Genomic DNA, 16,405 nt, shown 5'->3' with positions numbered 1-16,405 from the left:
GGTGCTACCTGTTGGCCAGACCAAAGGGAAGCTAAATGATGCCATCTGTTGAGGTTGCTCTTCCAAGGCATGGAACAAGGAAGGCAGAGAATTGCAGAGAGTGGATGGGGGCAGGCAGCTCATGGAGGATGGCCCGCCCACTCTCTGCCCCACTATCAACAGGGAGAACATCTCCACCCAGGGCAAAACTTTCAGAAAGTTCTAGAAAGAGTCCTGGTTCCCCAGTGAAGGTGGTCAGAATCACACACCTTTGAACTGATTGCATTTGACTCAGTTTCTCAAGTATTCCAGGAAATAGATTTGAGGACCAGAGAAGCAGGGGAGCACATTGCCTCAGCACACCCCAAGGGAGCTCACTAGGAGAAGGAGTCCACAACGGGCTGCTCCCTGCCATCGCCCAGGCTAATTTAAGGCACTGACCACGCTGACCACACTTTACCCTTTCCTCATTCCAGGCTCATGATCAGGAAATTTTCCGATATTTGGCCTGAATTTTTCTTTGCTTGGTTTTCACCCCCTGGATTTACAGCAATCCCGTGCTTCTCATTAAATTGGGACTGACCGCTTCAGGCGAGTTAAGTAATGCCCAGATGTATGGCCACCAGAAAGATGAAAACCAGGTCTGTTTTCAAGTTTGCTGGAAGGCTTGCAGCCTTCAGAGAAATGATTTTCCTCCTTTTCCAGTAGCTCCTCCCTTTGACTGGCAATGACAGAAATGACAGCCGAAGGACAAAAGCCAGACCCTGGCTGGCCCTGCAGACCGCTGTGTTCTGCAGAAGAGCCTGACCAGCCTGTGCTGCTCACAGCACCGGGAAGCCGGTGGTCTTCTGTTCATTTTCTTTCAGGCAAACCTGTCATCCCTGCTTAAGCACCTTGACCTTGTAATCAAGCAGCATTCAGTGCTGAAACTGCACTGAACGAAGCTGTATGCCGTCCAGTAAGACACACTGAAGCCTTAAATGTTGTCAGATGTGCTGTTGACGTTGAACAGACATTTTTTTGTCCCTTCCTGGCTACAATTCAGAATGGTTCCAAACATGTTTTAAACAAAGACCAAAAGAAGAGAGAAAAAAAATTACCGTGTATGAGTGTGTCTATGTGTGGGTATATGTAGGGGAAGTTTCTAACTTATGCATTCATTTGTTTCATTTAAGGAGAAGCATGAGTCACAATATTTATTATATATTTTAAGGTATAAAAAATTAGTATTAGTCTCTCACACCCCTCTAAGTTGAACTACCCTCAAAATTCCCAGCTTCTGACTAACTTCCAATTAGCTGAGGCAGACAAACCAGGAGAGAAGATACAGCTGCTGCCTGCCCACCCCTCCTCCCACCCCCAAAAAAGGAAAGAAAGGCAGCCACAAAGCCCATGCACTGAAATGCTTTGAGCTATGGACCTCACAAACCTCCTGGCGTGGTCTTCTTGTTTAGGAAGAAACAAGCGAGCATTGATGTAAAATTCCCGGTTTGCCAGCCTTTGTGGATTGGAAGATATTGATTATCAGGCTAGGGTAGAGTTGGGGAACCTGGAATTGGTACACTTCTCATGGGATAGTCAAAGTGTGTCCATTTCATATGAAAGAAAGATATATATAAATATCAGGTGATACACTGTGGTGGAGGGTTCCCAGAGTGGCGGAGAATCTTTAAGCTTCGCAGAAGCATTCCTCCTGGGAAGTGAGAACCTGTGTCTTGAAACGCACCTTGTAGAGAGGGCCATGCAGGCAGGACTCTCAGATCTGAGAGAAATAGTGGCGTCAACTCAGAGGCTCCCCCCAGGCTGTGAGGAAAACCCACCGACCACTTGGAAGAATCTCCTGAGGCTCTTCTGGCCCCAAAGGGATGTTATTAATAAGCCCAGTAGCAACTGTCTTGAAATGACAAAACTTCTGCCTCCTCTCAGAAAATCAAGCAAAGGAACCTTGTTATGTACTTCTCTTTGACTTTTAAGAGTTATTTTTCATCCTCTTGATTCTAAACACACTTATTCTATAGCTTACTTCAGCTCTTGCATAAAATGCTACCTGATGTATTGAAAGAAGTACAACAAGGTATAGGATGTATAGATTACCCCAGCTGTTTTCTATGCCACACAGAATGGGGACTTTGGATTCATCTGTGGAACTTTTAGAATTCAGAACACTGAGGGCTACGATCAGAACTAGCTGGTCTTACCTCGGCCAGAACAGCTGTTGATAGCAGCTCACCTGGATGAAGGGCACACCTGGGTGACACATGTACCACAAGTCGGGCATAGTCCCGAGGGCCTTGCTTGCACTCACTTCTTCGTTTCTCACCAACGCCCTCAAAATTAGAAACTGCTACTACTCCTTCTGTTTTACAAATGGGAAAATCAAGGCACAGAGGGGTAACTTGCCTAAATTCACACTGCTAATACGTTTCTTGATTTATTTTATTACTGACAAAGCATCCATTCCAGCTAGCCATGAAATCTGTTATTAATCAAGTAGTAGAAAGGACTGGGAGCCTGGAGGTAAAAGACCAATCAGGAAACTATTCACAGGATAAGTGACAGGTGATCCAGGCCAAGGCAGTAGCCAAGGAGACAATGGGGCAGGGCTGGACAGGAAGAGGCAAGAGGGAAGATGGGACAGAACATCCACTGGACACGGTCGAAGTTGGATGTGAAGGGGTGGCAGAGAGAGAGGAGGTGAGAATGGCCTGTCTGGTCATTGCCTGTCTCCATGTCAGTGGTGCTCCATGGCATACTCAAGGCAGGGTGCCAAAGGGGGAGCAGGTTGGAGGAAAATTATTCAATATGTGATGTTTGGGGGCTTTTTATACCTGTGATATGTTTACTTTACAACTAAGATTTGGTAATTGGATTGGAAGCTTATATGAGCCATGGGCAGACAGGTGGAAATTTGACCCATGAGACTAGGTGAGAGTACGCGGGGTGAGCATTCTGCCTGGGGGTGAGTCTGGTAGAGGGGGGACACCGAGGGGACCCCCTTGCATCAAGTGTAGGCAGAGGGGAGGGGAAGAAGAAGCTGAAAAGGATATGAGAGAGTTAAGAAGGAGCAGGCAGAGCCAAGGTTTAGCCAAGCCTTAGCGAAGCAGCTGTGGTGGAGTGTTGGGGGTCCCCAGACACCGTCATAGAAGCCGGGGGAAAGGCGGAAATGTGGTTGCAGGACAGAGTGGAGGGCGGGCGCTCCATGCTTGTAAAGTACAAATTGTTGGATTCTTACTCGTCATCTTACATTCATTTCCATCTTTCTACAGGGCATTCCAAATTATTATTTTAATGACTACCTAAGGATTAATACATTGATAACATTGAATGAATGCTTTCTGTGAGACAAGTATCTTACTTCAAGGGCTTCCCAGGTGGCTCTAATGGTAAAGAACCTGCCTGCCAATGCAGGAGACATAAGAGGCATGGGTTCAATCCCTGGATCAGGAAGATCCCCTGGAGGAGGGCTCGGGGACCGACTCCAGTATTCTTGCCCAGAGAATCCCAGGGACAGAGGAGCCCGGCGGGCTACAGTCCATGGGGTCACCAAGAGTCAGACGTGACTGAAGCGACTTACCATGCACGCATCTTACTTCAATATCTAATTGTAAGCCTTTTAAGAAATCCATAGAGCAGACAATATTATCTCTCTTTTTTCTAAAGATGAGAAAGGTAAGACTTAAGGACATGAAACAGTTTGTTCAAGGCCACAGCAGAGCTGGTGAGGGGCAGCCCCAAAATACAGTCTAAAGCCAGTCATTTTGTGCTTAAATATTGCTCTATGATCTGTTGCCACCCATTCTCCTGGTGTTGCACATCTAGGTGGTTTTTGCCCCTTTTCCCTGCCTGGAACTTTGTATTTCTGCTGAGTTAATTATAACACTTCCTCAACAGCCACTTTTTCTTTTAGCCCCATCTCATTGCACCTCATTTGTCAAGGAGTTGAGTGATCAGGGCACAGAATACTGAGAGGGGGATGATTTACCAAGTCAGTTACCAGGAGTCCCCCCTAAAAAATGGAAAAGAAAAGAGGCGTTCGTCCAGGAAGTCCACCTGGTTATATCCTGACACATAAATACTTATCCCAAAGAACTTTAAAGGAAAACATTTAACCAATGATTGAAACGGTTTAATGCAGAAAACCATGCTGAACACAGCAGCAGTCCTTCCCAGCATTCTGAAGTCAGTCCAGAATATTTTTAGAGGTTTTTGTAAATACTTGGCCAAGAGAGATGAGAAACATTATGCTTAGCAAGACAGAGTTGAACCCACAAGAACTCAAGCGACCATTGATAAAGGTTGCAGAGCACATTTTTCGTATCTGAATAAAACCCACCAGAAAATAACTTCAGAACACCAACTCTTCAAGTGGCATTCTTAAATTGATGCTGCTACTATGAACGCTTTGTGGCAAGGAACTTGAAGTTTCTAGACTCTTCTAGCCTTTAGCATTATCCTTCAAAGACCACTTACAGATCAGTGTTTTCAAACATGCTCACAAAACCCCAACAGGAATACATGTTGGCCCAGTAAATCCTTATGTGTGCATTCACTTCATACACTAATACTCACACCCATGCATGTTTAACTGATACACATTTTTCACAAATAATACTTATCCTCACCATGTGCCATTAACTCAAATATTTTCTTTCCTATTAATTCAGATCCTAATACACAAAATTATTTCATGAGGGGTTGAAGAGTTGCAACCCCCAGTTTAGAAACCCTATTCTAGAGGATCTAAGTGAAAGTGCTCCGACCAGAAGATCTGCACAAGGAAGAAGCTGCAGTTGGTATCATAGAAAGGATATGAGCTTTGCACAGGAAACTATATTCAAAATCCTGTGATAGACGATAATGGAGAAGAATATTTAAAAAGAAGGTGAAGTGAAAGTGAAAGTTGCTCAGTCGTGTCCGACTCTTTGTGACCACATGGAATGGTCCATGGAATTCTCCAGGTCAGAACAATGGAGTGCGTAGCCTTTCCCTTCTCCGGGGGATCTTCACAACCCAGGGATTGAACCCAGGTCTCCTGCGTTGCAGGTGGATTCTTTACCAGCTGAGCCACAAGAATGTAGATACGTGTATAACTGAGCCACATTGCTCTATAGTAGAAATTAACATAACATTGTAAATCAACTATGCTTCAATTTAAAAATTAATAAATGCCATAAAAAAATTTTTTTTAATATTTAGAATTAGACATGGTGGGGGCATCCAGTCACACCTCTCCAGTTTGCAAGTTGTGTGCCTCTGGCCAAGTTAGTTGACCTCTCTGATTCCTTCCCCATAACCCTCTGGGACTGCTGGGAGAATGAAACGAGCAGACACTCAGAAAAGCACCTCGCCCCGCACATAGCAGCACTGGATGCATTCATTCATCTAACACATATTTTCTGAGCACCAGAAGCTGGGCTAAGGGCTGGGTATACAGCACTTAAAAAAACCAGAGGCACCTCTGCTTTCACGGAGCTGGCATTCCAGACAACAGAGACAAATACTAAGCAAATAAACAGAGTCCTTGTCAGGGAGTGATAAGGGCTGTATTAGTTTCCTACTGTTGCTCTAACAAATTACCTCTAACTAAGTGGCTTAAGACTGCACAAAGTTATTGTCTTATAGTTCTGGGGGTCAGAAGCCCAAAATGGGTCTCACTGGGCTAAGATGACAGCGAGGCCAGGGCTGCACTCCTTCTGGAGGCTCTAGGAGAGAATCCATCTCCTCATCTTTTCCAGACTCCAGAAGCTGCCCACTCATTGGCTTGTGGCCCCCTTTCCTGGTGGTTCAGACAGTAAAATGTCTGTCTACAGTGTGAGATACCTGGGTTCGATTCCTGGGTTGGGAAGATTCCCTGGAGAAGGAAATGGCAACCCACTCCAGTACTCTTGCCTTGAAAATCCCATGGACGGAGGAGCTTGGTGCAGGTTACTTATCCATGGGGTCTCAGAGAGTCGGGCACGACTGAGCAACTTCACTTTCTTTCTTTTCTTTCTTTCTTTCCTCCCCAAAGCCAGCAACCATGGGTTGAGTCCTTCTTACATGGGATCACTCTGACTCTGCTTCTGTTTCTCCATCTCTTTCTCTGAGTCTGACCCTCCTGCCTCCCTCTGTTAAGGACCCCTGTGAAATACATAAATAATAAACAAATCCACGTGGTTAGCTTGGGTCCATCCAGATGATCCAGGATCATGTCCCCAGTCTAAGATCCTTAACGTAGTTGTTGGGGCAATTCGAGCGCAGATTGAAAAAGAATTTCCAGACACACAGCATTTCAGAAGGGAGTGAGTTTATTAAGAACAAAGAGCAGAGATAAAAGAGGCACTGCAGACACAGTGGGCTGACCCGACAGACCAAGAAGAGTTGACAGTCTTTGTGGGTTAATAGCCAATTTTTACAGCCTCAAGACAAAGAAAATTCCTGCTGGAAGGTTGGTGTTAGGTGATGGGTTGGGGCACTATAGAGTGTTTACTAGAGTGGGCATCTTTGCCTAATTTGGAGTCAGGAGGCCTGTTAGTGATGATCAGGGGCTTTTGGCAACAAAGGGTCAATTAGCTTGTTGACCTGGCTCTGTGCTCCACTTCTGTGGCCTTGGTACAGGGCTCGCACCTGTGGCTTTGGAGCAGGACTCAACAGTAATCAAATGTGCAAAGTCCTTTTTTTGCCATGAAAGGGAACGTAGTCACCAGTTCCAGAGGCTAAAATGTCATATTTAGAGGTGGAGGCGAGCAGATTTCCTGGTGGTGAAGGGAAATCAGACAAAGTAAAGGTGACTTCTGCCTGTTGGTGGCGTCACCAGCCAGGGTCCTTTTTTTCCTGTGTTTTTAGTGTTTGCAGTGGCAGAAACCAGCACCACTCAGCATGTCTAAGGAACTAGAACATTAGACTCCCTTTGTCACACACTATGAAAACTTTAGCCCTCACAGATTCAGTCTTCTCAGATTCAGCCAATCACCTACAACTCCAAAGGGGGCTGTGATTTGTGGTGATCCATGATCCTTGGTCATTTGTCCCTCAAGTCCAGGATTCTGGAGCCTCTTGTGGGGACAGCTGTGGATCTGTGCCCCAGGACCCTTTCATTGGTCTAGCCCCATCCACGCTTCTGTTCAGTCATTTTCCTGAATTTGTCCTCATTGTTTCATTTGTAAACTCGGGACACTAAGTGGGAAGAAAAAACTTGAGTGCAAGTTGAAAAGCCTGCAGTGTGAGAAGATGCCCAGAAATGCAATGAGGGCAACAGGCTGGATGACTCCTGTGTGTCTGCACACCTGAGGCTGTGCTACAGTTGCAGGTGTCTCCTGCGTGAGCATCAGGGTTCTCTGGGATGCATCTCTTCTCCTCTATTGCTGAAATCCACATTTTGAACTAGAGAGTCACATCCTGTGACAACTGCATTGCTGGTGAAGTGTGGTTCATATGACTGAAGAAGTATGGAAAGTTCATGTCAGTGCGGGCCCTCAGTCTGGTTTCAGATGTAATCTTGGTGCATTTGTTTTATTTCAGGGAAAACTTGATGCCTTGTGGGTCCTACTAAGGAAAGGCTACGATCGTGTGTCCGTGATGCGTCCACAGCCAGGAGACACGGTAGGATTCATTAACAGTATCGCATACACGCGTTCTTTTTCTTTTTCTCTCTCTGCCTCTGACTGTTGAGCTGGAATAACTCCAGATAATGAATCCAGCTATCATTTCATGTTGTGACAAATCAGATACTAGTTTTCAAATTTTAGGTTCTACAAGACCTTGAGTTTCGACTTGCTTTTCTGAAAAGGATTTTGACCGAAACAGGTTAGATTAGCTTCCTAGGACTTGAGCTGCTGGGTTTCCATGTACGGTGAGTGAATAAAGCAAGGATGCTCAGGCAGCTTCCGGAGAGAGGGCTGCTGCTCCTCGGCCACACTGGCCAGTGGTGACAAGCAGGACGCCAGGGCCACAAGGTGGAGCCAGGGAATAGGGACCATGGGAAAACTCCCCCATCGTCCAGCAGGTGTTGGGTTTGTCTGGTCCAGGATCACAGGAGGGTCTTCCACAGTGAGGATTTGCCCTGAAACTGTTAGGACCAAGCTCTGAGTGTCTCCAACTGGAAGGAGATAGAAAGGGAGGAGGCCACAGCGGCCTTAGTCCTCATTTTGTAAATGAGGAAACAGAGGACAGGACAAGCTGAATAATAACAACGCTGGAAACAACCTCAGTTCTGTCGTAATCATGCCATTGCTAGCTCTTCTGGGAAGAGCTAGTCTCTCTTTTATAAAACCTTCAAAGCAAAGCCTGGGACCAAATTCTCCCTCAACCACCCGCAACCTGCATCTTTCATCTGCTGCTCTGGGAATCAGACACACTAACCCAAAAGCAAAATCAAGGTGTCTAATTTGGGGCTCCTTTTGAATCAGGTAGAGTTGGGTCTGAATTTTGCTTCCTTCCTGCCTGGAAAACTCTAAGCAAGTCCCTTGACCTCTCTGAATTCCATTCTTCATATTGTAAAGTGGTTGATAATAATTACTTCAGTGTGGCTGGCTGGAGACAGTAATGTTTGTAAAGCATTTGGCTTAACATTTGAACACATTAAATAGTAATGCTCAGTCAAACATTATTATGATTATTTACCTTGTGCTTTTCTGTCTGTGAAAGGTTGGTGCAGAAATTCAAACTATATTGCTATTGACTATGTCAGATATACCTGCATCTTTGCACTGCCCACTCTGCAACACGGTACAACTGATAAAACATGAGAGCAGGGTCAGTCAGGCAGGTTGCCCTCCCTTTGCACCTGGTGACAACAGGTGGCTTGTGGTTGAGAGGATTTGGTCCAAAGTTTCACAGCCTGAGCAGACTGCTGCCAGCTAGCTGTTCCTGCTCCATGTTGTGGCAGGGACAGCAGGCAAGTATGATGTAAAAAAAAAAACCACCCAGGGCATATAAATGCTGGGCCAACTTGACCTTCTTGATCTCTAGAATTTGTTTTTTGTCTGGAAGTCAACAAGAACACAACAAGAACAATCTGCTAGAGCAGATTTTAAAGTATAAACAGCTAACAGAAATGAGCCTTGGCCATCAGCTTTGTACTCAGCGTGGTATCTGGCCTTGTAAGTTATACATATGGTTTCTGTGGAAAATTAAGAAATTTTTTAGCCTGCATGAAACGCATCTAACAGAATAAGAAGAAAACAATAGGATAGGTAAACTCCTCGGGCTCAGCAGTACTATTTTTGTGATAGAACGTACTAGTCCATGAACAAGACCATTTTTCTCAGAGCACTTGAAAAACATCTCCACTCAGATTTGTTAACATTCCATTCTTCACTGACCAGTTTGCCAGAAACAGATTTATAAACTGGGTCAACCAGAGAATCGAGTGTAGGAAAGAGGAAGGATAAGAGAAATATTATGGTAGATAAGATACAAGAACTAAAACTGTTTGAGGGCAAATGGCTGATTGGATAAATCTAACAAAAATGAGATGAAAATGGATGGAGTTCCTTCTAATGAATCACACCTAGATTGAATCTCTTATTTACAAATTCTGAATGAAAGTTTGTGTCTTTCACATTTGAAGACCTTCTGTGTGCTTTTGAGAAATACAATCCCACCCTGAAATTTCATTCTCCAGTCACACAAAATAATAGATGGGAAGGACCGGAGGTCTGAGAATTAGGATACATTTGTGACCATGTTCTTAGAGGTGTTGCAAAGTACAGTTGCTGAGCCTACTTCGAAATGGACATTCTTTACAGGAATCCTGCTAAAATCTTTAAGACACATGAGAGTAGATGCAGAGAACCGTGTCTTTGTAATCATGATGATGGCCACAGACTTCTAGTTGTATACATGGAGATACACAAGAAAGATCATAGATTATGTAGGAAGGGAAATTCAAAGCTACCTTATCGCAACTCAGGAAAGAATTCTGGAAGAGAAGATTATGCTGTCGCTTATTATTATGTGCTTATTCTGTTCTGTTTTCATAACTTCGACAGACTCACTACAGACCTGCCTTCTTTGCACGGTGGATGACTCTGTAAGAATTCCTCAGCACTGATTTATGGGGCTGACCACATTTTCCATAAACTCAAAATGACTACATCCAGGCATGTGCTCATGAACAAGAGTCACAGGTTCTGAGTTTTTCCTTTAAAACAAAAACAAAAACAAACATCACCTAATTACATTCTCAGTTACATTCTGAATTGTTTCAAACACATGTTGATCGCACAAAAACCTGGCAGTTCTTCTCAGTTCCTATCTGCTCTATCCTTCCCCAAATGAACCCACCCCTGCTCTACAGAGGCAGACATGGGCTCACCAGTAGAGCCTCGGAGGCTGCTGGAAAAGCAGAATGCCTCCAGCCCCCACCACAGAGCAGAGGGCTGAGAGAGGCCTGAGCCCAGAGTCACATCCTTCTCTGGGATTGGTGCCCACTTCATGGGAGCTGTCCATGTTTTCCCTGGGTCAGGGAAAACATGAATGGGATGACAGCAGGGGACATGAATGCTTTCTGACTGCCACCACCATCTTCCTCTTTCTGCCTGGGGTGGGCCCACAGTCCTATTGTGTTTTGGAGCCCACCAAGAGAGCCTGAGCCAACATAAAAGGTAAAGTACCAAAGAAGCCACTTAAGTAGCAAACCAGCAACACATCGGATCCTAAAATTTAATAAGCTCACTAAGCACATGGTGCTTGCGTGCCAAGTCGCTTCAGTCGTGTCGAACTCTTTGCAATTCTATGGACTGTAGCCCATCAGGTTCCTCTGTCCATGAGATTCTGCAGGCAAAAGTACTGGAGTGGGTTACAATGCCCTCCTCCAGGGCGCCTTCCTAACCCAGGAATCGAACCTGTTTCTCTTACATCTCCTGCATTGTCAGGCAGGTTCTTTACCACTAGCGCCACCTGGGAAGCCCCAACCATATAGTATCCTCTGCTTAAACCATCCCCTGGCTTCCAGTGTATAGCCACCGCTTTGCTCTTTTGAAAACATGGATCTCAGCATGCCATCCCAAAGCTTCAGTCTTTCAAAGGCTAGGAAGAAGCCCCAAACCCTTAGCTTGATTTAGAAAGGCTTTCCTTGTCATTTCATCTACTTTTTCCCTCTGGTTCCCCTATCACTCCATAGAGGCTCCAGCCACCTAGAATTGCTCCCTATTCCCTGAACATGCCAGAATCGTTTGTGTCTCTGTGCCTTTGCACAGTCTTAATTTCTCTGCCTGGGATGTCTTTCCCATCATCTCTACCTACTGAACTGTTACCTTGGTAATATTGTTCATTGTCCCCATGGTACCCCTGTAAACACAAAACGTTGCTGTCCAGACCCAGGCTTTAAAGGGGGTTTTACCGAAGTAGAGAACATTTACAGAGACTTAGCAGGAAAGTCTGGCAATTAGAACTTGTGTCCCATGAGCATTTGCCAGGATAGTCCCCAATTCTTCCTATATGGGAGCCTCTCTGACTTCAGAAAATTTTCTTACCATTCAAGGACAAATGGCAGAAGGAATTGGGAATGTTCAGTCTGAGGCAGAAGACTTAAAGGGAGCTGAGAGCTTTTTAACTTGGTCATCATTCTAAGCATTCTTTTTATAAACTATTAATATTTTCTCTCTGGGCCTCATGGATCAGATGGTAAAAAATCTGCCTGCAGTGGGGGAGACCTGGGTTTGATCCCTGGGTTGGGAAGATGCCCTGGAGAAGGGAATATCCACCCACTCCAGTATTCTTGCCTAGAGAATTCCATGAACAGAGGAGCCTGTCAGCCCTGTCATGGGGTCAGGTCACAAAGAGTTGGACACAAGTGAGAGACTAACGCTTTCACTTTCATTAATATTTTTAATCACTTACCTGTATTCAAGGAATAATCTTTTCATGCCACTTCCTATCATTATATGATGTGATTTTAAGTGCAAACTGTGACATTATATTTCGGCCTGCCTTCTCTTTTTAGAATGTTTATTTCAAGTGTTTATTCTTACAAATGAAGCTATCTGTAATCAGTATAGTTGTTGCTAGATCATTGTGCACATTCATGAATGTTTCCTTAGGATTAAGCATGCAGTTGTCTCGTCGATCAATCAAACAGCATGCAAAATTTTAAAGTTTTGACATGAATTGCCAGGTTGGGCTCATTATTCATTATTGCCTGAAACACTGTGTGAATTAACATGACCGCCTGCCATCTGTGAAAATCCCATCTCCCATTAACATTATTAACCTTATCTACTTGACAGGTGTTAATTTAATTTGTGTTTTCTGTTATTGAAGTGAAACTTCTTTCAAATAACTATTTTCCCTTTTGTCTATTGCCTATATATGCCTCTATCCTACTTTTCTATTGAATATTTTAGCTTTGATTTTTATATGGCCATTTGCTTAACTCATATTCATTCATTTATTAGTCAAATGTTTTGAAGATCCAGTGGTATACATTAAGTATAAGATGCTTACTTCATGAAACTTAAAGTCTAATTTTGTGTCTGTGTCTGTGTGTGTGTGAGTGCATGTGAAATTACCTATAATTTTATAGTTAAATCTATGAATGTTTCTAATTTCTGCCTTTGGTGTCAAACTTAGAACAGTCTTCTCTACTCCAAGAGGATGTAAATTTTCACAAAAATTTTCTATTCTATTCTGTCACTTTTAGTTTTGGTGGTGGTGTGAGTTGGTACCTTTTCTTTATCTTCCTGGGTATTTTATGTACATTTGGAGAAGTGCCCTCAGGTATATCAGCTATATGTTATATCAACCAGAAGCCCTGGAACACTAAAGCCTCTAAAGCACAGAATATGATTTCAGAGAAGACATGAAGTTAAGCCACAGGTAGAAATTACAATAACACGTATTTCATCTTAAAAAACTGAAAGATGAGTTTCAACAACAAATGGGCTTCCACAGGCCTCACTGGGGTTGCTCCGTGTTACTAAACAGGGGTAAAACCAGTCAAACCACTGGGCCAGGACATAGTAAACAGTTCCTGCAGCAGATCACTAGTTGTCAAACTTGAGCACAGAATCACCTAGAAGTTTTGTTAAAACACAGGTTGCTGGATCCCACTGTCAGAGTTTCTGACTCAGCAGGTCTAGGGTGAGGCCTGGAAATTAGCATTTCTAACAAGCTTCCAGGTGATACTGATGCTACTGGTCTGGGGACCACACTTTGGAACCAGTGAGATAAATGGAATTAGATGCCCATCAAGATCCCTCTAACCCTGACTGCTGGGGACTTGAAGTCAGCATCTCTGTGTTTATTTGACCACCAGTGACTACTTTCCTATGTTCCTCTGCAGAACACCTATTAGCCTAATTGGGGAATAACTGCTCTAGCAGAAGTCTAAATATTAAGTACCAACCAGTTGCAGAGAAATCTTGCCAGCTGCAGATGGTTTTGTTCCTAGATTTCTAGTTTCAAGCACAGAAATGTAAGGGAGTTTCAGAGATCAGGGTTCACAGAATCCAGTGATTTTCAATCTGGTTGCGTGTTGTAATCATCTGGGGAGTTTTAAGGCCCTGGTGCCAGATTCTATTTAATTTTTCTGGGATGAAGTCTGGATACAGGAGTTTTAAAAGCTCCCCAGGTCATTTTAAGAAGCAACTAGGATTGACAATCAGTGATTTGACCCAAGTCTCTATTTCTTGTCCTGGGCAGCATCTTCTGTTTCCTTCATGGAACAATTTGAAGGCAACTCTCAATATCCCTTCAAAAACTCTATCCTGTGTTTCATAGGCATAAGGAAAATGGATGATTACAATCACCAGACAATAAGCATAGATTCTTCCTGCTCCAATATTGTTACTGCTTGGGTGAAGAGAAAGGAAAAGAGAAAATATAACTCTGCCTCCTGGGTCTTTCCCAGATGGAATTAAAATATCAACCTGTCTAAACCCTCCCCAGGCATTTTTACCCCAGCTTTAAAGTCCCAACCCCTGCACATGCTCTGGGAGGAGCCACTGGGGTTGGATGTCTTTGTTTTCAGCTCCTCAGTTTCTCTCTGATCTGGCATGGGGAGGCTGGTACATTCCATCGCTCCATCACTATCTGCAAAAACAAAATATGAGGCACACTCTGAACTTGTTTTGCAAGACTGAGCCTCATTGCAATCAGAAGAGACCCCGGAAACACACATGTAGATGGAGATGTATGTAAACAACATATGATACTCCTCTGAAGGGCAGCGCAGAGGTTGTGAAATCCTCTCCCTGAGCTCCCCAGGGCTGCCGTCTGCACAGCTGTTTCCAGCAAGGGAGCTGGGCCAGTCACGTGGGCCCCATGCCTTCCTACTGTTGCAGAAGCAAGAATGATCTGGGCAGGTTATCTCCAGGGACAGAGCGTCCTCAGCCCAGTCCTTCGAAAGCAGACTAGCCTCCTGCAACATAAATAGACTCAAAGTGTGTGCACTCTGTTTCTTGCTTTCTCTTTTCTCCCTCTTCATGTACCTTGCATGACCTCCTCCTCCTTCTTCCATCTTCATCTTGGCTACCTTCCCTCAAACATTCTTTCATCAAATTTCATCTACTGTGCTCCCACCTAGAAACCCATCCCTGGGCTGGGCACTGGAGATGTCAGTTAGAATAGGACTTAATTCTAACTTCCTGGAGTTCAGTGCATGATTTGAAAGAGAAGAGTAAAGCATTGTATTAATTATAGACGTTTATAGAAGCTGGAATCAAGATTGCCGGGAGAAATATCAATAACCTCAGATATGCAGATGACACCACCTTATGGCAGAAAGTGAAAAAGAACTAAAGAGCCTGTTTGTTGAGGTCCTTTAATGGACCAGAACCTGGTGGTCTGGAGTCGACCGATAAGAAAGTGAAGGAGGGAGAAAGAGGCTGATATTCCTTGGTTTACGCAGAAAGCCATAAAGCCCCTGACACGGGGCTTGCTCTGTTCACGGAGGCCTCAGGCGCCCTCTCAATAGGGTGAAGGTGCAGGGCGCCTTCTTGAGAGGGTCTTAGAAGCCCGGGCAGGAAAGTGAACTCAGAGAGCCTCTGTGCTCCAGGGGATCAGCCTGAAAAAGAGATAGAGGGAGAGAGAGAGAGAAAGCAAGACACGGGGACCAAAGCTCTGATTGAGCAAAGGTGTTTTATTCAACATTGTGTAGGTATTTATACTGTCTTACAAGATAGCTTTTCAGCAGAGATAAAATCAAAACTTACATGTTATCAAGGAAACATGAGGTCATCCATATGAAAGACAGAGGGTTGTAAATAATCACTTTTACCAAATGGTTCATAAAAAGGAATCAGGTACTTATCACTGTATAGAAAAACTAACAAAGGAAATGCCTGGATTCCTCAGCCCCCGGGAGAGACTTGCCTCTCCTCTTAATTCCTGAATATTCAGGAATTAATAAGGAACAGAGAATTCCTGACAGATCCAAAACAGCACACAGGAAGCCTCCTGTTAAATGCTTCCTGACACCTCTTGATGAAGGTGAAAAAGGAGAGTGAAAAAGTTGGCTTAAAGCTCAGCATTCAGAAAACTAAGATCATGGCATCTGGTCCCATCACTTCATGGCAAATAAATGGTTAAACAGTGGAAACAGTGGCTGACTTTATTTTTCTGGGCTCCAAAATCACTGCAGATGGTGATTGCAGCCATGAAATTAAAAGACGTTTACTCCTTGGAAGAAAAGTTATCACCAACCTAGACAGCATATTAAAAAGCAGAAACATTACTTTGCCAACAAGGGTCCATCTAGTCAAGGCTATGGTTTTTCCAGTAGTCATGTATGGATGTGAGAGTTGAACTATAAAGAAAGCTGAGTGCCGAAGAATTGATGCTTTTGAACCGTGATGTTGGAGAAGACTCTTGAGAGTCCCTTGGACAGCAGGGAGATCCAACCAGTCCATCCTAAAGGAGATCAGTCCTGAATATTCATTGGTAGGACTGATGTTGAAGCTGAAACTCCAATACTTTGCCCACCTGATGCGAAGAGCTGACTCATTTGAAAACACCCTGATGCTGGGAAAGATTGAGGGCAGGAGGAGAAGGGGACGACAGAGAATGAGATGGTTGGATGGCATCACCGACTCGATGGACATGGGTTTGGGTGGACTCCGGGAGTTGGTGATGGACAGGGAGGCCTGGCATGCTGCGGTTCATGGGGTCGCAAAGAGTCGGTACAACTGAGCAACTGAACTGAACTGATAGAAGCACAGTGGCTTCCCTGGTGGAACTAGTGGTAAAGAACCCACCTGCCAGGACAGGAGATATAAGAGACATGAGTTCATTCCCTGGGTTGGGAAGATACCCTGGAGGAGGGCATGGCAACCCACTCCAGTGTTCGTGCCTGGAGAATCCCATGCACAGAGGAACCTGGTGGGCTATAGTCCATAGGGTCACAAAGAGTCAGACACAACTGAAGCGGCTTAGCACACATGCACACAGAGAAGCACAGATCCATTCACAAGAAGGGGAAGAACTACTATCTCCACTGTATAGAGCA

The 16,405-nt window shown here is 44.4% G+C and overlaps 1 protein-coding gene across 1 annotated transcript in view; it reads left to right on the top strand.

The window, feature by feature from the left end:
• ANTXR1 (ANTXR cell adhesion molecule 1) overlaps window positions 1-16,405 on the top strand; it is a 258,178-nt gene that overhangs the window by 189,133 nt on the left and 52,640 nt on the right. The window contains exon 17 of the mRNA XM_086326257.1: window positions 7,480-7,560. Coding sequence (XP_086182383.1) covers window positions 7,480-7,560 — 81 coding nt within the window. The remainder of the gene's footprint in view (window positions 1-7,479; window positions 7,561-16,405) is intronic.

Source organism: Bos grunniens, chromosome 11 (genome assembly GCF_055505025.1).
Source record: "Bos grunniens cultivar Pamir isolate PY7600 chromosome 11, Bosgru_T2T1.0, whole genome shotgun sequence".
In the NCBI taxonomy this organism is placed as follows: domain Eukaryota; kingdom Metazoa; phylum Chordata; class Mammalia; order Artiodactyla; family Bovidae; genus Bos; species Bos grunniens.
Note: the sequence above shows the minus strand (reverse complement) of the source record. Positions and strands in the feature narration are given on the sequence as shown.